The 27,576-nt window shown below is 52.2% G+C and overlaps 1 protein-coding gene across 5 annotated transcripts; it reads right to left on the minus strand.

Annotated features, from left to right (window-relative positions):
* Positions 1 to 1,695: 1,695 nt before the first annotated feature.
* SLC25A23 (solute carrier family 25 member 23) lies at positions 1,696 to 27,183 on the minus strand. Of its 5 annotated transcripts, XM_030807877.1 has the most exons (11): positions 26,439 to 27,183; positions 25,180 to 25,306; positions 24,493 to 24,580; positions 23,402 to 23,513; positions 21,542 to 21,700; positions 21,306 to 21,458; positions 20,964 to 21,071; positions 19,290 to 19,457; positions 10,285 to 10,435; positions 7,975 to 8,155; positions 1,958 to 2,079 (listed from the first exon to the last, which is right to left on the minus strand). In XM_030807877.1, the coding sequence occupies exons 1-11, from the start codon at positions 26,592 to 26,594 to the stop codon at positions 2,058 to 2,060; spliced, it is 1,425 nt and encodes a 474-aa protein (XP_030663737.1). In that variant the 5' UTR covers positions 26,595 to 27,183; the 3' UTR covers positions 1,958 to 2,057. The 5 variants fall into 5 exon arrangements, with proteins under 5 accessions (XP_030663739.1, XP_030663737.1, XP_030663740.1 ...); XM_030807879.1 differs by lacking the exon at positions 7,975 to 8,155 and having other exon boundaries at positions 1,696 to 2,079; XM_030807880.1 differs by lacking the exon at positions 19,290 to 19,457.
* Between the last annotated feature and the right edge of the window lie 393 nt (positions 27,184 to 27,576).

A 27,576-nucleotide genomic window follows, 5' to 3' on the forward strand; every position in this document is an offset into this window, starting at 1 on the left:
CTTTCTCTCTCTCTGTCTGCCATGAGGGGATGCAGCAAGAAGGCATGGCAGGAAGAAATCCCTCAGCAGGAACTGAGCTAGCCAGCCACCTTAACGTTGGATTTCCCAGCCTCCAGAAATAGATCTCTGCAGTTTAAGACGCTGCCCTTTAGTGTTTCCTTATAGCAGCCTGGGCTGACTTACATTTGTTACATGGCAAAAGGGAATTAAGTTTGCAGATACAATTAAGGTTGCTAGGCCTGATGCAGTGGCTCACGCCTATAATCCCAGCACTTTGGGAAGCCGAGGCGGGCGGATCACCTGAGGTCAGGAGTTTGAGACCAGCCTGACCAACATGGTGAAACCCAGTCTCTCCTAAAAATACAAAAATTAGCCAGGCTTGATGGTGGGCCCCTGTAATCTCAGCTACTATGGAGGCTGAGACAGGAGAATGGCTTGAACCCAGGAGACAGAGATTGCAGTGAGCCGAGATCGCGCCATTGCAGTCTAGCCTGGGCAACAGAGCAAGACTCCATCTCAAACAAGCAAACAACAACAACAACAAAACGTTGCTAGGCTGGGCACAGTGGCTCATGCCTATAATACCAGCACTTTGGGACGTCAAGGCAGGTGGATCACTTGAGCCCAGGAGTTCAAGACCAGCCTGGGCAACATGGCCAGACCCCTGTCTCTACAAAAAATACAAAAATTAGCTGGGCATGGTGGTCCATGCCTGTAGTCCCAGCTACTCAGGAGGCTGAGGTGGGAGGATTGCTTGAGTCTGGGAGGTGGAGGCTGCAGTGAGCTGAGATCTTGCCACTGAACTCCAGCCTGGGTGACAGAGCGAGACCCTGTCTCAAAAAAAAAAAAAAAAAAAACAAAAGAATTAAGGTTGCTAAACAGCTGATGGGAAGATGGTCTCACTCTGTCACCCAGGCTGGAGTCTAGTGACACAATTAAGGTCAATCCCCTTGACCTCTCTGTTCAGGTGGTTCTCCCACCTCAGCCACCTGAGTGACTAGGAACACAGGTGTGGACACCACGCCCGGCTAATTTTTAAAAATTATTTTTGGCTGGGCGTGGTGGCTCACACCTGTAATTCTAGCACTTTGGGAGGCCAAGGTGGGCGGATCGCCTGAGGTCAGGAGTTTGAGACCGGCCTGGCCAACATGATAAAACTCCGTGTCTACTAAAAATAACAAAAATTAGCTGGGTGTGGTGGTGCATGCCTGTAATCCCAGCTACTCAGGAGGCTGAGGCAGGAGGATCACTTGAGTCCAGGAGTTCAAGACCAGCCTGGGCAGCAAAGCAAGAAATTTTTCTACAGAAAAATTTAAAAATTAGCCAGGTGTGGTCATGTGCACCTGTAGTCCCAGCTACTTGGGAAGCTGAAGGGGGAGGCTCCCTTGAGCACAGGAATTAGAGGCTGCAGTGAGCTATGATTGTACCACTGCACTCCAGCCTGGGTGACAGAGTAAGACCCAGTCTCTAAAAAAAAAAAAAAAAAAGTAGTCAGGCACGGTGGTGTGTGCCTGTGGTCCCAGCTACTCCAGAGGCTGAGATGTGAGCATCACCTGAGCCTGGGAGTTTGAAGCTGCAGTGAGCCATGATTGTACCCCTGCACTCCTGCCTGGGGAGGGGACAGAGTGAGACCCTGTTTCAAAAACCAAAACCAAAACCAAAACCAAAAAAAAAAACCTGACAAAATCATATACATGTAGGTGTATATATATTAGCCAGCTGTTGCCATGTGATGAATTACCCCCCGCCAAAGGTTGGCAGCTTAACACAACAAACGTTTATCATCTCACCCATGTTCTGAGCATTAGGAACTCAGGAGCCGCTGAGCCGGGTGTTCCTGTGATTCAATGTTTGAAGTATAAGAGTCTAAGATTCAGGATTCAGGTATTGGGATCCAGTTGTTCCGGTGGAGGGATCCACAAGGCTTGGACTATCCAGGGAATTCAACTGATGGAATTGCAGTGAGATGTTGGCCAGGACAGCAAGATCCTCTTCCAAGCTCAGTTACATGGCTATTGGCTGAGTTCCTCACCACATGGTCCTCTCCATAAGGCTGCTCACGGCATGGCCACCGGCTTCCTTCAGAGCAAATGTTATGAGAAAGGGAAAGACAGAGAGAGAGCATATAACCAATAATCAAGATGGTAGCGACAGTGTCTTTTTTTTCTTTTTTCTTTGAGATGTAGCTTTGCTCTTGTTGCCCAGGCTGGAGTGCAGTGGCGCAATCTTGACTCACTGCAACCTCTGCCACCCAGGTTCAAGCAATTCGCCTGCCTCAGCCTCCTGAGTAGCTGGGATTATAGGTGCCCACCACCACGTCTGCCTAATTTTTGTACTTTTAGTAGAGATGAGGTTGCCAAGTTGGCCAGGCTGGTCTCAAACTCCTGACCTCAGGTGATTCACCCGCCTCGGCCTCCCAAAATGCTAGGATTATAGGCGTGAGCCACCGCACCCAGCCTTTTATTTTTTTATTTTTTGAGATGGAATCTCGCTCTGTTACCCAGGCTGGAGTGCAATGGAGCAATCTTGGCTCATTGCAACCTCCGCCTCCTGGGTTCAAGTGATTGTCCTGCCTCAGCCTCCCAAGTAGCTGGGATCACAGGCATGCAACACCACGCCCAGATAATTTTTGTATTTTTAGTAGAGATGGGGTTTCACCATGTTGGCCAGGCTGGTCTCAAACTCCTGACCTCAAGTGATCCGCCCGCCTCGGCCTCCCAAAGTGTTGGGATTACAGGCGTGAGCCACTGTGCCTGGCCTACAGTGTCTTTTATAACGGAATCTGGGAAGTGACGTAAGATCACTTCTATTGTATTCTCTTAGAGAAACCCACTCTGGTACAACATGAGAGGGGCTACACAAAAGTGTGAATTCTATTAAAAACATTTTTTAACACTTCTGCTGGCAGGAAGAGAGTGTGAATTCTTTCTTTCTTTTTTTTTTTTTTTTTTTTTTTTTTTTATTTGAGACGGATCTTGGCTCTCTGCAACCTCTGCCTCCTGGGTTCAAGTGATTCTCCTGCCTCAGCCTCCCGAGTAGCTGGGATTACAGGTGTACTCCACCACACCCAGCTAATTTTTATATGTTTAGTAGAAACAGGGTTTCGCCATGTTGCCCAGGCTGGTCTCAAACTCCTGGGGTCAAGTGACCTTGAACTCCTGAGCTCAAGTCATCCTCCCATCTCAGCCTCCTGAGCAGCTGGAACTACAGGTATATGCCATCATGCCCAGCTAATTGAAAATTTTCTTGTAGAAATGGGGTCTCACTATGTTGCCCAGGCTGGTCTCAAACTCCTGGCCTCAAGCGATCCTCCCACCCTGACCTCCCAAAGTGCTGGGTTTACAGACATGAGCTATCCCACCTACCCTGAATTTTCTATTTTTTCTACAGTGAATTTGAATTACTCATTGCGGGTTGAACTGTGTCCCCCAAAAAGATGTGTTCAAGCCCTAACGCTTGCAACCTGAGAACGTGACCTTATTTGGAAATACGGTCTTTGTAGATATAATCAAGTTAAAATGAAGTTACACTGGATTGGGGGGTGCCCTAATCCGATGACTGCTGTCCTTACAAGATATGGAATCAGCCGGGCACAGGGGCTCACGCCTGTAATCCCAGCACTTTGGGAGGCCGAGGCGGGCGGATCACAAGGTCAGGAGTTCAAGACCATCCTGGCTAACATGGTGAAACCCCGTCTCTACTAAAAATACAAAAAATTAGCCAGGCATGGTGGCGGATCCCTGTAGTCCCAGCTACTCGGGAGGCTGAGGTAGGAGAATGGCGTGAACCCAGGAGGCGGAGCTTGCAGTGAGCTGAGATCGCACCACTGCACTCCAGCCTGGGTGACAGAGCAAGACTCCATCTCAAAAAACAAACAAAAAAGGCCGGGCACAGTGGCTCATGCCTATAATCCCAGCACTTTGGGAGGCCGAGGTGGGTGGAATCATGAGGTCAGGAGATCGAGACCATCCTGGCTAACACAGTGAAACCCCATCTCTACTAAAAATACAAAAAAAAATTAGCTGGGTGTGGTGGCGGGTGCCTGTAGTCCCAGCTACTCAGGAGGCTGAGGCAGGAGAATGGCGTGAACCCGGGAGGCGGAGCTTGCAGTAAGCTGAGATCATGCCACTGCACTCCAGAAAAAAAAAAACATGGAATTTGCACTTTGGGAGGCCGAGGTGGGTGGATCACTTGAGGTCAGGAGTTCAAGACCAGCATACTGAAACCCCGTCTCTACTAAAAATACAAACATTAGCCAGGTGTGATGGTGTGCACCTGTAATCCCAGCTATTCTGGAGGCTGAGGCAGGAGGATCACTTGCAACCCAGGAAGCGGAGGTTGCAGTGAGCCGAGATCACGTTATTATTAATAACAGCCGGGGAAACAGAGCGAAACTCCATCTCAAAAAAGGATGGAAATTTGGGCAGAGAGACACAGACACACATAAGGGAGCATACAGTATGAAGATAGGCAGGCAATGGAGTGATGGGTCTATCATAAGCCAAGGAACACCAAGGACCATGTGTGGTGGCTCACACCTGTAATCCTAGCACTTTGGGAGGCTGAAGGCTGACGAATTGTTTGACCCCACGAGTTCAAGATGAGCCTGGGCAACATGACGACATCTTATTTCCACAAAAAAGAAATAATAATAATTAGGCCAGGCACTGTGGCTCACACCTGTAATCCCAGCACTTTGGGAGGCTGAGGTGGGCAGATCACCTGAGGTCAGGACTTCGAGACCAGCCTGGCCAACATGGGAATACCTGGTCTCTACTAAAAATACAAAAATTAGCCGGGTGTGGTGGTGCACGCCTGTAATACCAGCTACTCTGGAGGCTGAGGCAGGAGAATTGCTTGAACCTGGGAGGCAGAGGTTGCAGTGATCCGAAATCGAGCCACTGTACTCCAGCCTGGGAAACAAGAGCAAGACTCCCATCTCAAAAAAAAAAAAAAAATTAGCCAGGCATGGTGGCATATGCCTGTGGTTCTAGCTGCTTGGGAGGCTGAGGTGGGAGAATTGCTTGAACCTGGGAGGCAGAGGTGGCAGTCAGCCGAGATCGTGTCACTGCACTCCAGCCTGGGCGACAGAGCGAGACTGCATCACAAACAAACAAACAAGCAAAGAAACAAACAAAAAGTTAGTTGGGCATGGTGGCGATTGCCTATAGTCCTGGCTACTTGGGAGGCTGAGGTGGGAGGGTCACTTGAGCCCAGGAGGTGTAAGCTGCAGTGAGCCGAGATCGCACCACTGCACTCCAGCCTGGGCGACAGAGCGAGACCCTGTCTCAAAAAAAAAAAAATTAGCTGGACATAACAGTGCATGTGCCTGTGGTCCCTGTGGTCCCAGATACTCAGGAGGCTTTGGTGGGAGGATCGCTTTAGCACAGGAATTCGAGGCTGCAGTCAGCTACGATTGTACCACTACACTCTAACCTGGGCTGCAGACTGAGATCCTGTCTCTCTCTCTCTCTGTCACACACACACACACACACACACACACACACACACACACACAAACACACACACACATTGTTTCAAGCCATCCTGTTTGTGATAATTTGGTCTGGCAGCCCTAGGAAAAGGATAATTTGAAAAAAAAATTGAAATTTTAATTTGAAAAAAAAATACAGAGGCCGGGTGTGGTGGCTCGCACCTGTAATCCGAGCATTTTGGGAGGCTGAGGCGGGTGGATCACTTGAGGTCAGGAGTTCGAGACCAGCCTGGCCAACATGGTGAAACTCTGTCTCTCCTAAAAATACAAAAAATTAGCCGGGCGTGGTGGCAGGCGCCTGTAATCCCAGCTACTCAGGAGGCTGAGGTAGGAGAATTGCTTGAACCCAGGAGGCAGAGGTTGCAGTGAGCTGAGACCGTGCCACTGCACTCTGGCCTGGGCAACAGAGTGAGACTCCGTCTGAAAAAAATAATAATAAAAATAATAAAACTCAGAAAATTTAGAAGGGGTTATAAACATGGACTCCCTCCCCTGCTCCCATTTTATAGATGTGTAAACTGAGGCTCAAAGAGGGAATCATTTCCTGGCTCTTGGAACTGTGGGTGTTGGGAAGCAGCCCCTTGTCCCTTCCCTAGGAGTAGACTAAGGTGGTCCCATCGCCACCCACCCCCTTTTCAGTAAAAACCACAATAAAAGAGCTTAGAAAAATTTATTCCTTTTGTTCTTTTCCTTTGAAATAACACACACAGGCAGGGAGTTGCGGCGCGGTGGAGGTCGAAGGAGGTGGAAGCGTGCGGAAGTCCTCCAGCCCCTCCCCAAATCCCAGTTCCCCTTTCCAAGTCCCTCCATGGGGTCTCCGGATTATCCTAAGCTCAGAATCCAACTATGAAGTGCAGAATGTACGGGCGTAGGGGAGGAGGACTTTGATCCTCTCTCTGGTAGAAAAATAGATCTGGAATGAATTTGGGGATTTGGCGGTTTTTTTGTTTTGTTTTTTGCATCATCGGGTGCTTGGGTTTACAGAAGGGTGGTCTTTGCCAATTTTCTCCTGGTTTTCAACTCTGGAAGCCTGGGGAGGTGCTGGTAGTGCTGGGGTGGGGACACCCCTTCATGGGTCCCTGGCCTCAGACTGTCTCCTTGCCAGCCTCCAGGAGTGAGTGATTCCTCGGACCCCTTGGAGGGACACAGCTCTGGGGACTCTTTGCCTAGAAGGTGGGAGGGGGATGGAAGATGCTGTGAAGTGTGTGGATGCAGGGAGTGGAGTGGTTCCAGGAGGGGGTGGCCATGCAGAGGTGGGGTGAGGGGGAATCCAGCATCCGTGCAGGTCGCAGCCAGGATCTGGGCTTCCTTCCCCACAGGCTCTCTCGACCATGCAATTTCATGTCATGAGAAGTCGGCTCTGGGCATCAGTGTGTGTGGGATACTGTGTGACTGGGCTGCCAGGATCTAGACTTGGGGCCTGAACATGTGGGACCCGGCGCCTGGAAGATTCAGATCAGAAACCAGGGGTTAAGGGCTTGGGATTCAGTGCCTTGGAATATCAGGGTCTGCCTTCAAGAGATGAGGTTTCAACATTGAGGGACTGGGCAGAGGGACTGGGGATCCAGAATCTGGAATCCAGCAGCTGCATTTGCCAGGATCCACTTGCTGTGCCACTGGGGCCCCCGCACTTGTTTTAGGAGCCAGAATCTGGTGGGTGGGGGCTTAGGAATCTGGGATCCAGTGCCTGGGGGTGGAAGGTGTAGTGCCTGAAATGTAGGGATCTGGCAGTCAGAGCAGAAGGATCTGAGACCCAGTGTCGAAGTTAAAACAAAAAACAAAAAACCAGTGCAGGAATCCAGTGGATGGGGTGAGGGGATCTGGGATCCAGTGATGGGGGCCCCAGGATCCAGGCATTGTGGTTGTCAGGATGCAGTGGTGAGGTTTGTTGACATCCAGAATCCAGCAGCTGAGCTTGGAGATCCAGGGCTCGAGGCATGGGGATCTGGGTTTGGGGATCTAAGATCCAGTGTTTCACTAGGACACTGGATCTGGTGCCTGAGGGAGGCAGGGTCTGGGTGTTGAGGTACAGGGAATCCGTGCTTCTGTGGTTGGGGTGTCGGGATCCATTCACTGATTTGTGTGGGATCCAGTGGTTAAGACGTGGAGGTCCAGGATCCAGTAGGAGGCGCAGGGAAGTGTGGGATCCACCTTGGGATGTGGGGCTGCAGGATCCAGTGATTTGGGCGATGGGGATTAAGGGCTGGGGTGTGGATAATCTTGGATCTTGTGGTTAGGGTAGCAGACTTGAGCTGCTGAAGTAAGGGATCCACAGTTATGGTTACAGGAGGATCTGGGATCTAGTGGCTGAAGGGTGGGGATCCATGACCCAGTGGTTGGGGCATAGGAGTCTAGGATCCAAGATCTGGGTACTGGGATCTCGTGGCCAAAGAGTAGGGATCCTGTGGTTGGATCGTCAGTCTCCAGTGGCTGAGGTGTGGGGGGTGAGGGATCGGGGGGACGGGCTCCGGGTCCCTCACCTGGACGTGACCCCCAAGGCCTGCTTCATGTTCTCGTAGACCACATAGGAGATGCTCACAGCTGGAATAACCTTCATGAAGTTGGGGGCGATCCCCCGGTAGAGGCCCCGCATGCCCTCCTGGGACAGGATGTGACGTAGCAGACCCAGCATGGACAACTGGGGGCCACCCTCGATGGAGGCTGGGAGGGGGCGGGGGGGGGGCACCAGGTAAGGCCAACATTCCCCTTTCACTTCCCCCTCCTACCCCCCAGGGTTGGGCCAGGTGGTGTCATTGCAGCACGAATGAAGGAGGTTAGACTAACAGTGGGACCTACCACTCAGAGTCGAGACTTGTATTGACCTTGGAACTGGCTGCTCACCTTTTCGCCCCAAGTTTGGGGACAATTAGAAATGGAGCAGGTATGGGTGTGCAAGGTGAGAAAGGACAGAAATGCCCTCCTCCTGGAGCCAGGTTCCCTCTCTCCTCTCCCAGCTGACTCCTACTCATATTCCCAAACCCTATCCCACAGCCAGCTCCCAGGGGACTCCTCCTTGGTGCTCCAGTCTAAGTCAGCCTCCTCCCTGCCCTCCACTCACTTTTTGTTTTTTAGACGGAGTTTCGCTCTTGTTGCCCAGGCTGGAGTGCAATGGTGCAATCTCGGCTCACTGCAACCTCCGCCTCCCGGGTTCAAGCAATTCTCCTGCCTCAGCCTCCCAAGTAGCTGGGATTACAGGCATAAGCCACCACACCTGGCTAATTTTTTTGTATTTGGTAGAGATAGGGTTTCACCATGTTGGTCAGGCTGGTCTTAAAGTTTTTTTTTTTTTTTTTTTGAGACAGAGTCTCGCTCTTGTTGCCCAGGCTGGAGTGCAAAGGCACGATCTTGGCTCACCGCAACCTCTGCCTCCTGGGTTCAAGTGATTCTCCTGCCTCAGCCTCCCGAGTAGCTGAGATTACAGGCATGCGCCACCTTGCCCGGCTAATTTTTTTGTATTTTTAGTAGAGACGAGGTTTCTCCACGTTGGTCAGGCTGGTCTCCAACTCCCAACCTCAGGTGATCCGCCTGCCTCGGCCTCCCAAAGTGCTGGGATTACAGGCGTGTGCCACCATGCCCAGCCCTTTTTTTTTTTTTTGAGACAGAGTTTTCACTCCTGTTGCCTAGGCTGGAGTGCGATGGCACGATCTTGGCTCACTGCAACCTATGCCTGCTGGGTTCAAGTGATTCTCCTGCCTCAGACTCTCGAGTAGCTAAGATTACAGGCGCCTGCTACCACACCCGGCTAATTTTTGTATTTTTAGTAGAGACGGGGTTTAGCCATGTTGGTCAGGCTGGTCTCAAACTCCTGACCTCAGGTGATCCACCCACCTAGGCCTCCCAAGGTGCTGGGATGGTAGGCGTGAGCCACTACCCCTGGCCCCCAACCACTTTTTTGAGACAGGGTCTCACTCTGTCACCCAGGCTGGAGTGTGGTGGCATAATCATAGCTCATTGCAGCCTCAAGTGATCCTCCGGCCTCAGCCTCCCAAGTCGTTGGGACTACAGGCACCCGCCACCACGCCTGGCTAATTTATTTCTTCATTTTTTTAAAAAAGATGGGGTCTTGCTATGTTGCCCGGGCTGGTCTCAAACTCCTGGACTCAAACGATCCTTCCTCTTTGGCCTCCTAAAGTGCCGGGATTACAGATGTGAGCCACTGTGCCTGGCCTCCTTCTCCCTTTATACAACCCTAAATCAATACTTAATTCCAGAATGATTTATTTAGCATCTTCCTTCCTCTCCAGCCTGTGAGCTCTATGAGGGTGGGGACCGTGTCCGTCTTGTGCACTGACACATCTCCAGTGAAAATCACAAAACATAAACACTAAAATTCTCAAGAAAATTCTCAAAACAGATTCAGGGAGAATGGGAGGGTAGTGGTAGAGGAGACAGGGGGGAAATAATTCATAAAAGAAAAATACAGACAAAAACAATAACCGCTCTGGCCCTGATTGCTCCCTACCGCTGTTCCTAGCCTCCCGCTCATGATAACCCAGGCTTACAAATTAGAGTTCAAGTTACCAGCCTGGAAATGCTAGACATTTGCCAGCAATGACATCCCAGCTAAGTCTGCAAGGGCTCTCTTCCTGTACCCACTGCACCTGTTATCCTAGTTAATCCTCAGCTCCATGAAAGTAAAGGACTTCCATTTCAATGTCACAAATGGGGAAACTGAGGCCCAGAGAAGCCCATCCAAATCCAGGAGGGTCCCAGCCCAGGGCTCTACCTGGGAGAAGCTGGGGCCCAAGTGATGAGATTCCCCCTGCCCCATCCTCCCGCCCAGGCCTCACCTTGTGCCTGCATGCGGGTCCGGACCAGGGCCAGGGGGTAACTGGCTATCTGGCCGCAGGTGCTGGATATGGTACCGCAGGCCAGGAGCACGAGGATGCCTGGGTCTGCCGAGTCGTGGCTGTACTGCTGAAGCCACCAGTTCTTCAGAGTCTGGAGTGGAGAAGGGAGTAGGGAGGGTTGGGGTGGGTGACCCCAGGGCCCTGGCTTCAAAGGCCTGCTGGCCAGTTCTGTATCCCATGACAGCTGCTACTAGCTGAGCACTTGGTACCTCCTAGGGGCCGGGCCAGCCCTTTCCCTGCGTCCCCTCACCCAGTCTTCATCTGGACCCTCTCTGGTAGGTGGAATAAGGGTCCCCTGTACTGACTATGCCCTAATCTCTGGAACCTCTGCATATGTTACCCAAGATGACACAAAGGACTTTGCAGATGGGATTCAGTTAAGGATCTTGAGATGAGATTATTTTGGATTATCTGAGTGGCCCAATGTCATCACAAGGGTCCTTCTTTTTTAAAAAATTATTATTATTGGCCGGGCGTGGTGGCTCACGCCTGTAATCCCAGCACTTTGGGAAGCAGAGGTGGGCGGATCACGAGGTCAGGAGATCGAGACCATCCTGGCCAACACGGTGAAACCCCATCTCTACTAAAAATATAAAAAATTAGCCGGGCGTGGTGGCGGGCGCCTGTAGTCCCAGCTACTCAGGAGGCTGAGGCACAAGAATGGCCTGAACCCAGGAGGCGGAGCTTGCAGTGAGCCAAGATTGTGCCACTGCACTCCAGCCTGGGTGACAGAGTGAGACTCCGTCTCAAAAAAAAAAAAAAAAATTATTATTATTATTATTTTGAGACGAAGTCTTGCTCTGTTGCCCAGGCTGGAGTGCAGTGGTGTGATCTCGGCTCACTGCAATCTCTACCTCCCGGGTTCAAGCGATTCTCTTGCCTCAGCCTCCCGGGTAGCTGGGACTACAGGTGTGTGCCACCACACCTGGCTAATTTTTTGTATTTTTAGTAGAGACGGGGTTTCACCGTGTTGGCCAGGATGGTCTCGATCTCCTGACCTCGTGATCCGCCTGGCTCGGGCTCCCAAAGTGCTGGGATTACAGGAATGAGCCACCATACCCGGCCTGATTATTTTTCTTTTTACAGAGATGGAGTCTCACTATGTTGCCCAGGCTGGTCTCAAACTCCTGGGCTCAAGCAATCCTCCCCCCTCGGCCTCCCAAAGTGCTGGGATTACAGGCATGAGCCACCATGCCTGGCACAAGGCCCCTTCTTTTTTTTCAGAGATGGTGTTTCATTCTTGTTGTCCAGGCAGGAGTGCAACGGTGCAATCTCGGCTGACTGCAACCTCCGCCTCCCGGCTTCAAGCGATTCTCCTGCTTCAGCCTCCCAAGTAGCTAGGATTACAAGCATGTGCCATCATGCCTGGCTAATTTTTGTATTATTAGTAGAGATGGGGTTTCACCATGTTGGCCAGAGTGGTCTCAAACTCCTGACCTCAGGTGATCCACCTGCCTCGGTCTCCCAAAGTGCTGGGATTACAGGCATGAGTCACCATGCCCGGCACAAGGGCCCTTCTAAGAGTTAGAAAAGTAGGTATAAAGACAGAAGCAGAAGCAAGAGACAGATTGGAAGATGCCATGCCATGCTGCTGGCTTTGAAGATGGAAGAAGGGACCACAAGCCAAAGAGTGCAGGTCGCCTCTAGAAGCTTTTTCAAGGCAAGGAAACAGATTTTCTCCTGGACCCTCCAGAAGGAATGCAGCCCTGCCAACATCTCGATTTTATAAAGCCCAGTAAGACCCCCATTTTGGATTTCTGACCTCCAGAACTGTAAGGATATACATTTGTGTTGTTCTTTTTTTTTTTTTTTTGAGAAGTAGTCTCGCTCTGTCACCCAGGCTGGAGTGCAGTGGCGCGATCTCGGCTCACTGCAAGCTCCGCCTCCCGGGTTCACACCATTCCCCTGCCTCAGCCTCTCCGAGTAGCTGGGACTACAGGCGCCTGCCACCATGCCCGGCTAATTTTTTGTATTTTTAGTAGAGACGGGGTTTCACCGTGGTCTCCATCTCCTGACCTCGTGATCCGCCCGCCTCGGCCTCCCAAAGTGCTGGGATTACAAGCGTGAGCCACCGCGCCCGGCCCATTTGTGTTGTTCTAAGACACTAAGTTTATAACTTGTTCGCTTGCAAGAAGGGTAAAGAATAAATTAAAAACAACAACAGCAACAAAAGGCCAGGCATGGTGACTCACGCCTGTAATCCCAGCACTTTGGGAGGCCTAGGCAAGAGGATTGTTTGAGCCCAGGAGCCTGTGACCAGCCTCGGAAACATAGCAAGACTCTGTCTCTACAAAAACAAACAAACAAACAAAAAAACTGGATGTGATGGTGCACACCTGTGGTCGCAGCTACTCAGGAGGCTGAAGTGGGAGGATTGCTTGAACCCAGGAATTCAAGGCTGTAGTGAGCCATGATACACTCCAGCCTGGGCGACAAGAGTGAGACTCAGTATCAAAAAAAAAAAAAAAAAAAAAAAAAGGTCGGGCCTGGTGTCTCACACCTGTAATCCCAGTGCTTTGGGAGGCTGAGGTGGGTGGATCACTTGAGATCAGGAGTTCGAGACCAGCCTGGCCACTATGGCGAAACTCCATCTCTACTAAAAATATAAAAATTAGCCAGTGTGGTAGCAGGCACCTATAATCCCAGCTACTCAGGAAGCTGAGGCAGGAGAATTGCCTGAACTGGGGAGGTGGAAGTTGCAGTGAGGCAAGATCACATCACTGCACTCCAGCCTGGGCAATAAGAGCAAGACTGTCTCAAAAACAAACAGACAAACAAAAAAACACTCTCCAACGACACTGCCTGTGGCAGATGCTGTGAGTACACCACCTTCATCCCTTCCCACTCCAATTCAGACCTGCTGACTTCTTACTGCCAACATCTACCCAAAGACTTTGCTTGTGGACTTTCTCTGAACCCAGGCCAGCCTGCTCTGACCACTTAGGAATGGGCAGGAAGCACTGGGAAATTAGCATCTCCAGATGCAACCTTCAAAAGACTGACCTGGTGTATCAATACCCCAGCTCCCTCATCTCTCTGGTGCAGCATGTCCTATGCTGCCTCCCACAGATCTCTAGAGGGCTAGAACTCCATTTGCTAGGAATAGTAACTTGCTTGATAACATACTATTATAGGTTGTATCATGTCCCTCCTTTGGGGGGGAACATGTTGATGTCCTAACCCCCAGTACCTTAGAAGGTGACATTCTTTGGAAATAGGGTATTTGCAGATCTAATTAGTTAAGATGAGTAGGGTAACAGGGTAGATCCTTAGTTCAGTATGACTGGTGTCCGTAGAGCAGAAAGACAGAGACACACACAGAGAAAGACAGCCAGGTGACAGCAGAGGCAGAGATCTGAGTGAATGTATCTACAGGCCAAAGAATGTCCAGGGTTGCTGGGAACAAGCAGAAACTGAAAGAAGGAAGGAAGAAAGGATTCTGTCCTACAAGTTTGAGAGGGAGTATGACTCTGCTGACACCTTGATTTTGTACTTCTGGCCTCCGGAACTGTGAGACAATAACTTTGTTGTTTTAAGCCAACCAGTTTGTGATACTTTGTTACAGCAGTCTTAGGAAACTAGCATACTCATACTGTATGCATTGACTCCCTGTCTCATTACCTCCCCAGTAAATCACTTGCCCTCACGTCTCAGTTTCAGGGTCTGTTTTGGAAGGATCTCAAACTAAGACCAAAACTATCATTATTATTATTATTGAGACAGGGTCTCGCTGTCTCACCCAGGCTGGAGTGCAGTGGTGAAATCTTGGCTCACTGCACCCTCCGCCTCCTGGGCTCAGGTGATCCTCCCTACCTCAACCTCCCGAGTAGCCAGGATTACAGCTGTGCACCACCACACCCGGCTAATTATCTTTATTTTTATTTTATTATTATTTTTTGAGACAGTCTCACTCTGTCGCCTGGGTTGTAGTGCAATGGCACCATCTCGGCTTACTGCAACCCCACCTCCCAGGTTCAAGTGATTCTCCTGCATCAGCCTCCCGTGTAGCTGGGATTACAGGTATGTGCCACCAGGCTTGGCTAATTTTTTGCTTTTTTTTGAGACGGAGTCTCGTTCTGTCGCCCAGGCTGTAGTGCAGCGGCACAATCTCAGCTCACTGCAACCTCCACCTCCCGGGTTCAAGCAATTCTCCTGTCTCAGCCTCTCAGGTAGCTGGGATTGCAGGCACACACCACCACGCCCGGCTGATTTTTGTATTTTTAGTAAAGACAGGGTTTAACCATGTTGGCCAGGCTGGTCTCCACCTCCTGACCTCAAGTGATCCGCCTGCCTCTCCCTCCCAAAGTGCTGGGATTACAGGAGTGAGCCACCACGCCCGGCCCTATTATCTCTATTTTATAGAAAAGAAACTGAGGCTCAGGGGAAGTTACTTGCCCAAAGCTACAAAATAAAGGTGAGAACCAACATTCATAGCTGCATGTGAATCTAGAACTGTGCACCTGAAGACTTTAGGGTGGCTAATCCCTTCTGAAGCCTTCTGCCAAGGTGACTGTAAGAACAAGACCTTCTTTGCTTTGTGGCTGGGAGAGGCTTATAGGTTTCATTTCCTATGCCAATTCTAATCCACCAGAAATTGCTGCCTGAAACTGGAATTGTGTTGAGTGGGACTTAGTGCTGTGATGGATTAGTAATGCCTAGCCCAGGCACAGACTGGGTAAAATAGGCAAGTACTTAACATTATTGCCTTTGCAATTTTAGAAGCCTTCTTTTGGGTCTAGAACAGCACTTGCCAAATAGATGTTTAATGGATTATTATTAAGATCAATCTGTTGAAAAGAAGTTCTAAAGACGGCCGGGTGTGGTGGCTCATGCCTGTAATCCCAGCATTTTTTTTTTTTGAGATGAAATCTCGCTCTCTCGCCCAGGCTGGAGGGCAGTGGCACGATCTTGGCTCACAGCAAACTCCGCCTCCTGGGTTCAAGCGTTTCTCCTGCCTCAGCCTCCCGCGTAGCTGGGATTACAGGTGCCCACCATCACGCCCAGCTATTTTTTGTATTTTTAGTAGAGATGGGGTTTCACCATGTTGGCCAGGATGGTCTTGATCTCTTGATCTTGTGATCCACCCCCCTCAGCCTCCCGAAGTGCTGGGATTACAGGTGTGAGCCACTGCGCCTGGCAATTCCAGTATTTTGGGAGGCCGAGGTGGGCGGATCACTTGAGGTCAGGAGTTCAAGACCAGCCTGGCCAACATGGTGAAACCCTGTCTCTACTAAAAATACGAAAATTAGCCTGGCGTGGTGGCGTACACCTGTAATCCCAGCTACTCGGGAGGCTGAGGCAGGAGAATTGCTTGAATCTGCGAGGCAGAGGTTGGAGTGAGCTGAGATCACACCACTGCACTCCAGCCTGGGTGACAGAGTGAGACTCTGTCTCAAAAAAAAGGAAAAAAAAAGCTCTAAAGACTAGATTAATGTGGCCAGCACTGGGTTAAAAACAAAAAAAGTTAAATTACTTTACTGACAGACTTCTCGGAGCCTTTAAGGGACAAACACAGATTTTGAAACTCCAAGAGGGTACAAGGTTTCTAAAACCTCTTAGACTTCTAAAGTCCCTTTTTGGGTGAAGAATGCATTAAATAATAAGATTGTGTCTTCTTTCTTTCTTTTTTTTTTTTTTTTGGAGACAGGGTCTTGCTCTATTGCTGAAGCTGGAGTTCATTGGCATGATCACAGCTCACTGAAACCTCTGCCTGCTGGGCTCAAGCAATTCTCCCATCTCAGCCTCCCGAGTAGCTGGGACTACAGGTGTGCACCACCACACCTGGCTAATTTTTTTTTTTTTTTTGAGATGGAGTCTTGCTGTGTCACCCAGGCTGGAGTGCAGTGGCACAATCTCGGCTCACTGCAAGCTCCGCCTCCCAGGTTCATGCCATTCTCCTGCCTCAGCCTTCCAAGCAGCTGGGATTACAGGTGCCTGCCACCACACCTGGCTAATTTTTTGTATTTTTAGTAGAGACGGGGTTTCACCACGTTGGCCAGGATGGTCTTGATCTCCTGACCTTGTGATCCACCCGCCTCAGCCTCCCAAAGTGCTGGGATTACAGGCGTGAGCCACCGTGCCTGGCCATGTGGCTAATTTTTAAATTGTTTTGTAGAGACTGGTCTCGAACTCCTGGGCTCAAGCAATCCTCCCACCTCGGCCTCCCAAAGTGCTGGGATTAGGCACAAGTCACTGCTCCTGGCTGCATCTTATTTCTACTCACAACTCTTTTTTTTTTTTTGAGACGGTGTCTTGCTCTGTCACCCAGGCTGGAGTGCAGTGTTGCGATCTCCGCTCGCTGCAAGCTCCGCCTCCTGGGCTCACGCCATTCTCCTGCCTCAGCCTCCCGAGTAGCTGGGACTACAGGCGCCCGCCACCACGCCCGGAGAATTTTTTGTATTTTTAGTAGAGACGGGGTTTCACCGTGTTAGTCAGGATGGTCTCGATCTCCTGACCTCGTGATCCACCCGCCTCGGCCTTCCAAAGTGCTGGGATTACAGGCGTGAGCCACCGTGCCCGGCCAACTCTTTTTTTTTTTGAGATGGAGTTTTGCTCTGTCACCTGTGCAGTGGCGAGAGCTCAGCTCACTGCAACCCCCACGCCCCGCCCTGGGTTCAAGCGATTTTCCTGCCTCAGCCTCCTGAGTAGCTGCGATTATAGGTGCCCGCCACCATGCTCGGCTAATTTTTGTATTTTTAGCAGAGCTGGGGTTTCACCATGTTGGCCAGGCTGGTCTTGAACTCCTGACCTCAGGTGATCCACCGGCCTCAGCTTCCCAACGTGCTGGGATTATAGGCGTGAGCCACCGTGACCGGCCTCTACTCATACCTCTTAATGGCTTCCTATTGCACTTAGAAGACCCTGTCCCCTGCCCTGATCAGTTCCCCCCAGACACCTAAGACTTCCACTCCTCCAAAAGGCCGTATTTGTTCCTGCTTCCGGACCTGGGTACTAGATTTGTGCAGGCTCCCTTGTGATAATACGCCCCAACCCATGGCTTCAATGTCACCTTCTTGGAGGCGTTCCTCAACCCCCCTCCCGCCCACTGTTACTGAAGATGACAAATCCTATCTTGTGATCTTCTGAGAGCTTTTCTAGGAGCTGAAACTATCTTATTTGCTGGTTGATTGCCTGCCTTGTTTATGGGAATGGGCATTCCAGGGTAGCAGGGACCATGCTGGTCTCATTCAATACCACAACTGCCACAATCCACACAGTGCCTAGCATAGAGTAGATGCTCAGTAAATAGTCACTAAGCGAATGAGTGAACAACAAAATGAAGGAACAAATGAATGAGTGAGCAACGGTCTTGTCTGATTTGGTTGTCTAGATGCCAGGTGCTGGGGAGGGCAGGTAAAGATGGCAGGAACAGGGTCTATTAGATCAGAATCAGCTACATAATTTGCAGGATCCAGTGCACAATGTAAAAGGGTGGGGGTCCCTTGTTCGAAAATTATTGGCCAGACGCGGTGGCTCACACCTGTCATCCCAGCACTTTGGGAGGCTGAGGTGGGGGGATCGCCTAAGGTCAGGAGTTTGAGACCAGCCTGGGCAACATGGTGAAACCCTGTCTACTAAACATACAAAAATTAGCCAGGTGTGGTGGCAGGCGCCTGTAATCCCAGCTATTTGGGAGGCTGAGGCAGGAGAATTCCTTGAACCTGGGAGGTAGAGGCTGCAGTGGGCTGAGCTCGCGCCACTGCACTCCAGCCTGGGTGACAGAGTGAGACTCTGTCTCGGGAAAAAAAAAAAAAAAATTAAGAATTTCAGGCCTGGCACGGTGGTTCACACCTGTAATCCCAGCACTTTGGGAGGCCGAGGCGGGTGGATCACTTAAGGTCAGGAGTTTGAGACCAGCCTGGCCAATATGGTGAAACCCTGTCTCTACTAAAAATATAAAAATTAGCTGGGCATGGTGATGCATGCCTGTAATCCCAGCTACTCGGGAGACTGAGGCAGGAGAATTGCTTGAACCCAGGAGATGTAGGTTGCAGTGAGCCGAGATCGCGCCATTGCACTCCAGCCTGGGCGACAAGAGCGAGACTCCGTCTCAAAAAATAAACAAATAAAAATAATTTCAAGACAGCAGCAGCAGAGCATTACACCAAGCACAGGGCCCTTCCGAGCATGGGGCCCTTTGTGACTTCACAGGTCACATGCCCATGAAGCAGGCCCTGTCTTGCATACAAAGATTTTGGGGGGAACGCTTGGGGACATCCAGGACCATGCTAATTGGGGAGACCTGGCGATCCCACTAGCAGAAGGTAAAAGCAACAGATGAGGCCCCTGGAAGAGAAACAGCAAGAACTGCCTGCACCTGCCTGTGTTGATAAAGGTCTCAAGATGCTGGTGATTAGGTGTGGTTCTCATGGTAACAGCAGATGCTCAAATGGGCAGGCCCTGAAGATGACATTGGCTTAGAGACAGAGGCTGGGTCCGATACGTGCTTCGGGGAAGTTGGGTGTCTTTGAGACTCATCTTTGTCTGCATTTTTTTTTTTTTTTTTTTTTTTTGAGAAGGAGTCTCGCTCTGTCGCCCAGGCTGGAGTGCAGTAGCGGGATGTTGGCTCACTGAAACCTCCGCCTCCCAGGCTCAAGCAATTCTCATGCCTCGGCCTTTTGGAGTAGCTGGGATTACAAGCACACATCACCATGCCCGGCTAATTTTTGTAATCTTTGCCTGATCTTATGGTTCTGTCAGCTAGAGTGGTCCCTGACTTTCAGGTGACCCGGGAAGGCTGAACTGCTAATCAAAAGTAAGTGGAGAAGTGGGAGAGTCCAATACCTGGAAGGGTTCCCCAGGATTCCCAGGGCCAAGGTGCTCCTCACCTCATAACTGCCTTTTTCTAGCTATAGCAGGTCAACTGAGCCAGCCCCAGGGGAAGGGGTGTCCTGTGGGCAAATCCCAGAGGGGAGCAGGGAAAGAGGGGCGGGCAGCCCACAGACCTCATAGACGGCCAGGTCGATGCCCGCATAGGGGATGATGCCCAGCACGTTGGGCAGGTAGCCGCGGTAGAAGGCACGGGGCCCCTCCCTCTCCAGGATCCGCCTGGCGCAGTCCAGCAGCCCCTTATACTGGCCCGTCCGGCGCAAGGTCAGCCGCGTCTTCAGCACCTGGGGAGAACCTGGTTATCCCTGGAAAAGCTGCCCCACCAAATTGCTACATCCAGGAATGAAGACACCTAGAAATAGCTACTCCTGAAAACAGATGCCCTGAGAACAACTGAATTTTAAAAACCACCTACTCCAGAATCTTCTGCTATCCCCAAAACTCTGTACCTAGAAATAGTTACACCTACCAAAGTGCATGCATGTGGCACCACCAGTAACTGTCTCCTGATGTCTTTCTTTTATTTTTTGGTCATTTTTGTAGAGATGGGGACTCGCTACATTGCCCGTGCTGGTCTCGAACTCCTGGGCTCAAGCGATCCTCCTGCCTCCACCTCCCAAAGGACTGGGGTTACAGGCATGAGCCATCATGCCCAGACCTCCAGTATCTTGTTCCCTTCTGCTTTCATATCAGAAACTGTAACTTTCAGCAAGCACACAGCCACTAGAGAGATGACATTTCCCAGATGCCCTGGGTATGTGGCTATGTCACTACGTCCTAGCCAAAGAAATAGAAGGAAGAGAAAGAGGTACACATAAGGTTCAGAAAGCATCCTTAGAGGTGGGGAGGTGTTTCCTCTTTTATCGCTTCTTCCTTCTTGGCTGGAGTGTGGAATGTGATGAACGGAGCACAAGCAGCCACATTGGTCCATGAGGTTGTGTAACAACAAGATAGACAGAAAGAACTTGCATCACTGACACTCTGAAGCTACCATCCCAGCCTGAAATGCTCATCTGTGGACTTTGTTGATGTGATTGAAGTTTTTTTTTTTTTTTTTTTTTTTTTTTTGAGCTGGAGTCTTGCTCTGTTGCCCAGACTAAGTGCAGTGACACGATCTTGGCTCACTGCAACCACCGCCTCCCAGGTTCAAGCCATTCTCCTGCCTCGGCTTCCTGAGTGTCTGGGATTACAGGTGCCCACCACCATCCCCAGCTAATTTTTGTATTTTTAGTAGAGATGGTATTTCACCATGTTGGTCAGGTTGATCTCGAACTCCTGACCTCAGATAATCCACCTGCCTCGGCCCCCCAAAGTACTGGGATTACAGGTGCTAGACATCGCACCCAGCTGACATGATTTAAGTTTTCTGTCACTTTCAGAATCCAAACAATACACTTCATAACCTGAAACCTGAAATAATTTATCTGAAAACATGTAGCTAGGACAGTCTATCCTTAGAAGAGGCATATTCATAAACAGTTGGTGACACCTAGACACGATGTCCCTGGGAACGTGCACCCTATCCTTAGAAGATGCATATTTATAAACAGCTGGCTCCTGTGACTACCATCCAAACAAGGATAACCAACACTACCTTCCCCAGAAATTACATCTCAGTTGTAATACCCAGACAGGCTACACATGAAATTGCATTACTCTGATGAGCTATACTCCAAATCAGAGAGAGACAAAGGTAAAATCCCAATGGATATTGTGAAATGCGGAGTGAGATGGGTACAGCAGGCCCCCCACCCTGCCATGGGGCCTCCGCTGGGGTCCCTCCTTCTCACCTCCATAGGGTAAATGATGGTTTGAGCTGTGGCACCAGCCAGGGAGCCAGCCACGAAGCGTTCCTGCACATGCAGTGTCTCCTGCTGCCCCAGGATGGCCCTCTTGATCTGAAGCAGGGAGACACAGGGATGGGGAGGACCATGGGGGTTGAACCTTCTTTGCACTCCACTATTCTCCTGGCTTCCAAAGAACTGGCCTGCTGCAGGCATTCATGCAGAGGAGCAGATGCCTGATCCTGGGGACCTGTGTTCACCACCCACCCCCAAGCCAATCCTGTAAATCTTTATGTACAGCCCAGTCTTCCCTATGGCAAGCACATTCCTCCCTGTACCTGCCCTCACCTGTTCATAGGCCATGAACTTGATAGCTGACTCGGGGGCAATCTTGAGTACATTAATACCATTGCCACGCCACAGGGAGCGGACGCCTCCCTCAAGGACCATGCTTCGAAGCCCTCCCAGGATGTTCAGCCGGTTGGTCTTTGAGGCATGGACCTGAATGGGGAGATAACAGCTTGGAGGTCCCCTCCCAGGTGTCAGGCCTGGGGGAGGGGGCAGGTCTCTCCAGGGCCCCTCACCTGCATGAAGACCTTGAGGCGGTCCAGAGGGGCCGTGCCTGTCCGTGACACGGCACCTGCCACTGCGCCGGCCACCAGCTGCTTCCACCACATGCCCGTCAGCTTCTCTTGCTTTGAGAACTCGTCTGGCACTGTCAGGCACTCGCCAATGTCCAGGACCTGAAGATACAGGTGTTGGGGGTGTCATGCCATGGTGGGGACAGGGAGATGTGACTCAGTGCTAAATAGGGGAGTCTCCTCTATGAATCCTAGTATATCCTAGAGTCTGCCAATGACTCTTGTTTGGAGACCCCAGAAGAGTCCTGTTGGGTCCTACCAGGTGTCACCACAGCATCTAACCTAGCAGCCTCCTTAGAAGATCCCCATATCCTACTACTAAATCCCACCAAAAGATCTGCCAAATCCCATTAAAGGATCCTATTCAAGTATCTGCCACATAAAGATCCCTCCAGGCTGGATGTGATGCCTCACATCTGTAGTCCCAGCACTTTGGGAGGCCCAGGTGGGAGAATCCCTTGGGGCTAGGAGTTCAAGACCAGCCTGGGCAACATAGCAAGATCCCCTCTCTATAAAAATTGGCTGGGCATGTGCCTGTAGTCCCAGCTACTCAGGAGGCCAAGGCGGGAGGATTGCTTGAGCCCAGGAGTTTGAGGCTACAATGAGCTATGATCACACCACTGCATTTCAGCCTGGGCAACAGAGTAAGACCTTGTCTCTAGCAGCAAAAAAAGATCCCTCTAGGGCAAATGATATTCTACTGAAGGATCCCACTCAAGGGTTTTCCATATAATGATTCCAGAAGATCCCTTCAGGGCCATGCAAGATCTTACCAGGCACCTCCCCTATAAGGACCCCAGCAGATCCTTCTCAGGGACCCACGAAATCTCACAGGGATCTCCTCCATATGGAGTCCCCGTGCAGGAATCATTTCCTGTCTAGAATTTCTAACCAAGGTCCCCACGAATCCTCTGGGGTGGGAGTCTCTGGATCTCCAAAGAGGTTCTCACCAGATCCACAGATGGATCCCCCTCCAGATGCCATCAGATCCTACCAGACACATTGCTCATAGATATTTCACTCAGGAACTAGGGATCTAGAGCAAACCCCCACTACGCTTTCTAGTGGCTCCCATTGGATCTTCTGAAGACTGCTTTTTTTCGTTTGTTTTTTTTTTTGAGACGGAGTCTGGCTCTGTCGTCTAGGCTGGAGTACAGTGGCACGATTTCAGCTCACTGCAAGCTCCCACCTCCCGGGTTCACGCCATTCTCCTGCCTCAGCCTCCCTAGTAGCTGGGACTACAGGTGCCTGCCACTATGCCCGGCTAATTTTTTTTTATATTTTTGTAGAGATGGGGTTTCACCATGTTAGCCAGGATGGTCGCGATCTCCTGACCTCGTGATCCGCCCGCCTCGGCCTCCCAAAGTGCTGGGATTATAGGCGTGAGCCACTGCGCCTGGCCAAGATTGTGGTTTTTGAACGATTCTGTTCAGCAGTAGAATCTTTTATCCAGGCAGAGAACCCAGCAGAAGGGAGCTGTGTGGGTGGAAGGTGGGAGGCCTTGTACCCCATCTGGTGAGCTCTTTCTTCCCTGCACCCGCAACCCCCACACGCTGTCCCCAGAGGCCCTGATGTAAGTCTCAAGGGCTGCACTTCAATCAGACAGCAGAGATGTCCCAAAGGGGACCCTTGAACCCCAAGTGGAGGAAGAGAGGAACAGACCCTCATCCCTCAGCTGCTGCCAGTGCCTTCTCCTTCTGGAAAGTCTTGGCCCAGCCCATCCAAGCCCTGGGGAGATCGGAGCAAGGCCCCCCTGGGGAAGAGGGCACAGCCTTCAGCCAGGGAAAGCCACCCCCACCTCACCGTGGAATGCTTCCAGAAATATAGCACGTCCTCCACATTTTCCAGCGAATGCAACAGGAAGTGGTCGCGCCATTCTTGCCAGTCAATGGTCATTGTGCCATCTCGGTCCATGCTGGGGGGAAGAGTGGCGGTGGGGGAGGACAGGCTCAGTCCTGGGGGTGGGCTAGGCTGGGGTGAAGTTCTGCTAGGTTTTGCAGTTTGGGGGGTTCAAGTCCTCATATCAACCCTACTGGAGACGTAGCCGTATTACCATCATTTTCTTTTTTCTTTTTTTTTTTTTTTTTTGAGACAGAGTCTTGCTCTGTCACCCAGGCTGGAGAGCAATGGTGCGATCTCAGCTCACTGCAACCTCCGCCTCCTGGGTTCAAGAGATTCTCCTGCCTCAGCCTCCCATGTAGCTGGGACTACAGGTGCACACCACCATGCCCAGCTAATTTTTGTATTTTTAGTAGAGACAGGGTTTCACCATATTGGCCAGGATGGTCTTGATCTCTTGACCTCGTGATCCACCTGCCTCGGCCTTCCAAAGTGCCAGGATTGCAGGCGTGAGCCACCATGCCTGGCTGTATTACCCTCATTTTCTAGAGGGGGAAACTAGGGCTGAGAGAGGCAACTGGTCCCAGATCTGTCTGGCTTCAATTTGAATTTTTCTTTCTTTCTTTCTTTTTTTTTCCATACGGAGTCTCACTCCGTCACCCTGGTTAGAGTGCCCTGGCATGATCTTGGCTTACTGCAACCTCCGCCTCTTGGGTTTAAGGGATTCCTGTGCCTCAGCCTCCCAAGTAGCTGGAATTACAGGCATGCGCCACCACGCCTGGCCAATGTTTGCATTTTTAGTAGAGATGGGGTTTTACCATGTTGGCCAGGCTGGTCTCCAACTCCTGACCTCAGGTGATCCACCTGCCTCAGCCTCCCAAAGTGCTGGGATTCCAGATGTGAGCCACCGTGCCTGGCCAGATCTGTCTGACTTCAAAGCCCCAACCTCTCAGCTGTATCCTCCTTGGGACTGGGTCTGGAGCCCAGAAGACAGAGATGGCCAAAGGGTCACTGTGTCCCAAGTTACTTTGGATTCCAGACCCCCAGTGACTTACCTGTGCAGAATTTTCTCAGCCTGCTCCAGCGAGATGGAAATGCCCAGAGCTCGGAAACTCTGTTGGATCTCAGAGACATCGATGTGACCTGGGGAGGGGGCCAGAGGTGGGGAAGGATGTGCGTGTGAAGACATCTGGGGAACCCCAGGACCAAGGATCAGCACAGCTTGGAATGGAGGTGGTCTAGCAAGATCAGGGGCTCCAGAAACCTAGGACGAGGTTTGCAGCAGGGCTGTGGGGGGACCCCTGACTCACTGGGGTCAGAGAGGTGGAACTGGGAAACACTGGGGGGGCTTCTCTGTTCTGTAAATGAATGAAGGAATCCAGGGGTAATTGTAGGGGTCTCTATGCCATGGGGGATTGAGAGGCAATATCCACAACCCAGATGCTGCTATGAGAGGATCTCTGTCCCACAGGGGACCCAGGAACAGCATGGGGTATCTTTGCCCCCTAGAAAAATCTAAGGGTAATTATCGGGGTTCTGCCCCAGAAGGGAAAGGAGGTGGGATAGGCTGGCTGGGCCTCGAACCACCTAGCTAGGGGGTGAGGAGCGCTCCTGAAATAGCCTATGAGTCATCGGGGAGAAGCGGCCCTCCCCCTCTCCTCCTATCGCTGCCAGTTCTAACCCCATTGATGTCTCTAGGGCCCCCACAGCCCTAGACCTGCAGGCAGGTCGCCCGACCTTACCATCCTGGTTCCGGTCAAGACTGTGAAACATGAGCAGCAGACGCTGCTCCCGCTCCTGCAGATAGCGGGAAAATTCCTCCAGGTCAAGCCCGCCATCTGGGTCAGCGTCACCCTCAGAGGAGATACCCTGGCAGAGGGAAAGGGGACAGAGGTGGCTCCAGGAACCTGCTCCTCATCTGGAGGGAACGCATGTCACCTTATGCCTTAGGAACCCAGAGCCCCCAGCGCCTTGAGGAAGGGGATAGAAGACATCACCCCACTTCTCCCTCAGTCAGCTAACTTCTCAGCCACATCCCTACAGCCACCACAGGTCTGTGTGCTGGGTGTGAGTGGTCTAGTTTTCCTGGAGAGGAGACTGAGGCTCTGCAAGGTCAAGTCACCAGTTCAAGGTCACAGAACCAGGAAATGGTAACCTTGAGTTCCCATCTCTAAAGCCTGTCCTTCCAGCTGTATCTTGTTTTTATTATTATTATTTTTTAGGTATCTCATTCCTGTGGAACACAGCTGCCTCTTAAAAAACCCTGTCCACATGGGGGACCCAGGGGTTCCCTTTGGAGGAAGCCCTGGGCGATGTGGGGCAGGAGAGAACCAAGCGGAGTGGCAGAGGCCTTGGTTTTTCCCATTTGGGAAGTGGGAGGTTGGACTGCTGTCAGGGATGCTGTGGTTGTCTTAGGGCGATCTGGGGCTACAGGTGTGGGAAGGGCCTGCAAAGTGGAAGTGGGGGTGGCGGGGGGCAAGTCTTGTTATAGGTGCATTCCCAGCTGCGGGTGACCGCAGACAGGATTGGGTCCCTGGCTGGGGCAGCCTGGGACAGTGAGCCAGGCCCGTGAACGGCCCATGAAAGGGCAGGCCAGGGAATGTAAACACAGGGATGGGGGCAGCTGCAGGCCAGGGCAGTAGGTGCCCAGAGGATGGAGGGTGTGTCTCCTGGAGGTGGGAGCAGGGCACGTCATGGGCTGTGCAGTCCGGATGAGGGTGTGTCCCGGGCAGTGGGCAGGAAAGCGCCCCCATCTCCTCCCAGGCAGACGCCCCCTGCCCCCCGGCAGGGGGATCGGGTGTTGGCTGCGGAACTGCAGGCTTGGGGCCTCGGCGATCCCGTTAGGCCAAACACGAGTGGGTAGGGGGAAGGACACAGAGACACAGGTCCTGGAGTCCAGCCACAGGTAGTCCCTGGTGGCTCCGGCCGCCCAATTCAGGGGCTTGGGTAACCGGGAGCGGGCGGGGCCAGGAGGGGAGGAGGTCCCCGGGGGTGGGGGTACCTGTTGGGCGCCGGGGTCTGGGTTGCCCCCGCCCAGCCTGGCCAGCCCCTGGCGCAACTCGTGCACGTCCACGCGGCCATCCTTGTTACTGTCCAGCTCCTCGAACAGGCGACCCCAGCGCTGCCGCCGCTCCGCGTCGCCCGGGCTCCCCCGCATGGCGCCCGCCCGGGGGGGAGGGGAGGCCCGGCAGCGGCGGCCTCAGTGGGGGCTTCGCGGCTCCCCCTCCCCCCCCGGGACCCCGCAGGGTCAGCTCCCGCGGCCGCCGGCTCCGCAGCCTCCGCGCAGCCCGCTCGGCTCTGGCACTTGCGGGAGGTGGTGACTGCTAGCCGTCGCCGCCCGCGCCAGAACTTGCGTCTCCTCCCCCTACCCGCATTGGGGGGAGGGGACCGAGGGCGGAGCTGGGGGCGTGGGGAGGGAAATGTCTGGGATGGTCTGGTATTGCACAGCCGAGGAACACCGGAGTTCCTTCTGGGAAGACGGGCTAGGGAGCTCAGTGGTCTCAGGTCTGGTTTCAGAGTTCCGCCTCTGCGTGCCTCAGTTTACCCTTTCCCCCTTTGCCCAAGGGGGCAAGGTAGAGCGCTTTCGGGGATTGGGTTTCATAATCCCCTTCCACTTGACCTCCCCGCCACACCCACTAATCTTCAGGAACTCAAGTTCTCGCTTTTCCCAGACGCACGCAAGAACCCTGCACCATCTCGCTCGCTCTCTGCCCGCCCGCGCCTGACACCTTCCCCGCTCGGCCGCAGAAACAGAAGATCCAGGCGCGATGCTCTCCCACCGTCCCTTTCTCCCGCCCGCGCGCCTCCTTTCTCGGTCCCACTCTGCCTAGGAAACAGAAAATCAACGCGCGGCGCGGCTGCAAAGTCGGTTACCTATTGGTCAGCGCCTCCTGGGCTGAGCCCGCCCGCCCCGCCTCTTCTCCCACCTAGGCGGGGCCTCCCCGCCGACCCCCGGCTGCCTCCTGCCCGCAGTCCCACCGCCTGCCAGGAGATCTTAAAGGGGCCGTGGCCGCAATCAGACGCTGAGCGGCGTGGGGAGGGGGTGGCTCAGTGACCTGGGCGCGGGGTTGAGGATCCCAGTGGTCGAGCGCTGGAGGCGGGGCCCCAGCCTGTCGCACTCGCTGCACCTGCGGAATGTC

This window comes from Nomascus leucogenys, unplaced genomic scaffold (genome assembly GCF_006542625.1).
Source record: "Nomascus leucogenys isolate Asia unplaced genomic scaffold, Asia_NLE_v1 Super-Scaffold_241, whole genome shotgun sequence".
Lineage (NCBI taxonomy): Eukaryota > Metazoa > Chordata > Mammalia > Primates > Hylobatidae > Nomascus > Nomascus leucogenys.

Coding starts and splice junctions, on each gene's coding strand:
- SLC25A23 (XM_030807877.1), bottom strand. CDS start 26,594: ATGCGGGGGAGCCCGGGCGACGCGGAGCGGCGGCAGCGCTGGGGTCGC. Junction 8,156..10,284: donor GACCCGCATGCAGGCACAAG/GTGAGGCCTGGG, acceptor GCCCCCTCCCAG/CCTCCATCGAGGGTGGCCCC. Junction 2,080..7,974: donor GCCTTGGGGGTCACGTCCAG/GTGAGGGACCCG, acceptor TTTGCTCTGAAG/GAAGCCGGTGGCCATGCCGT.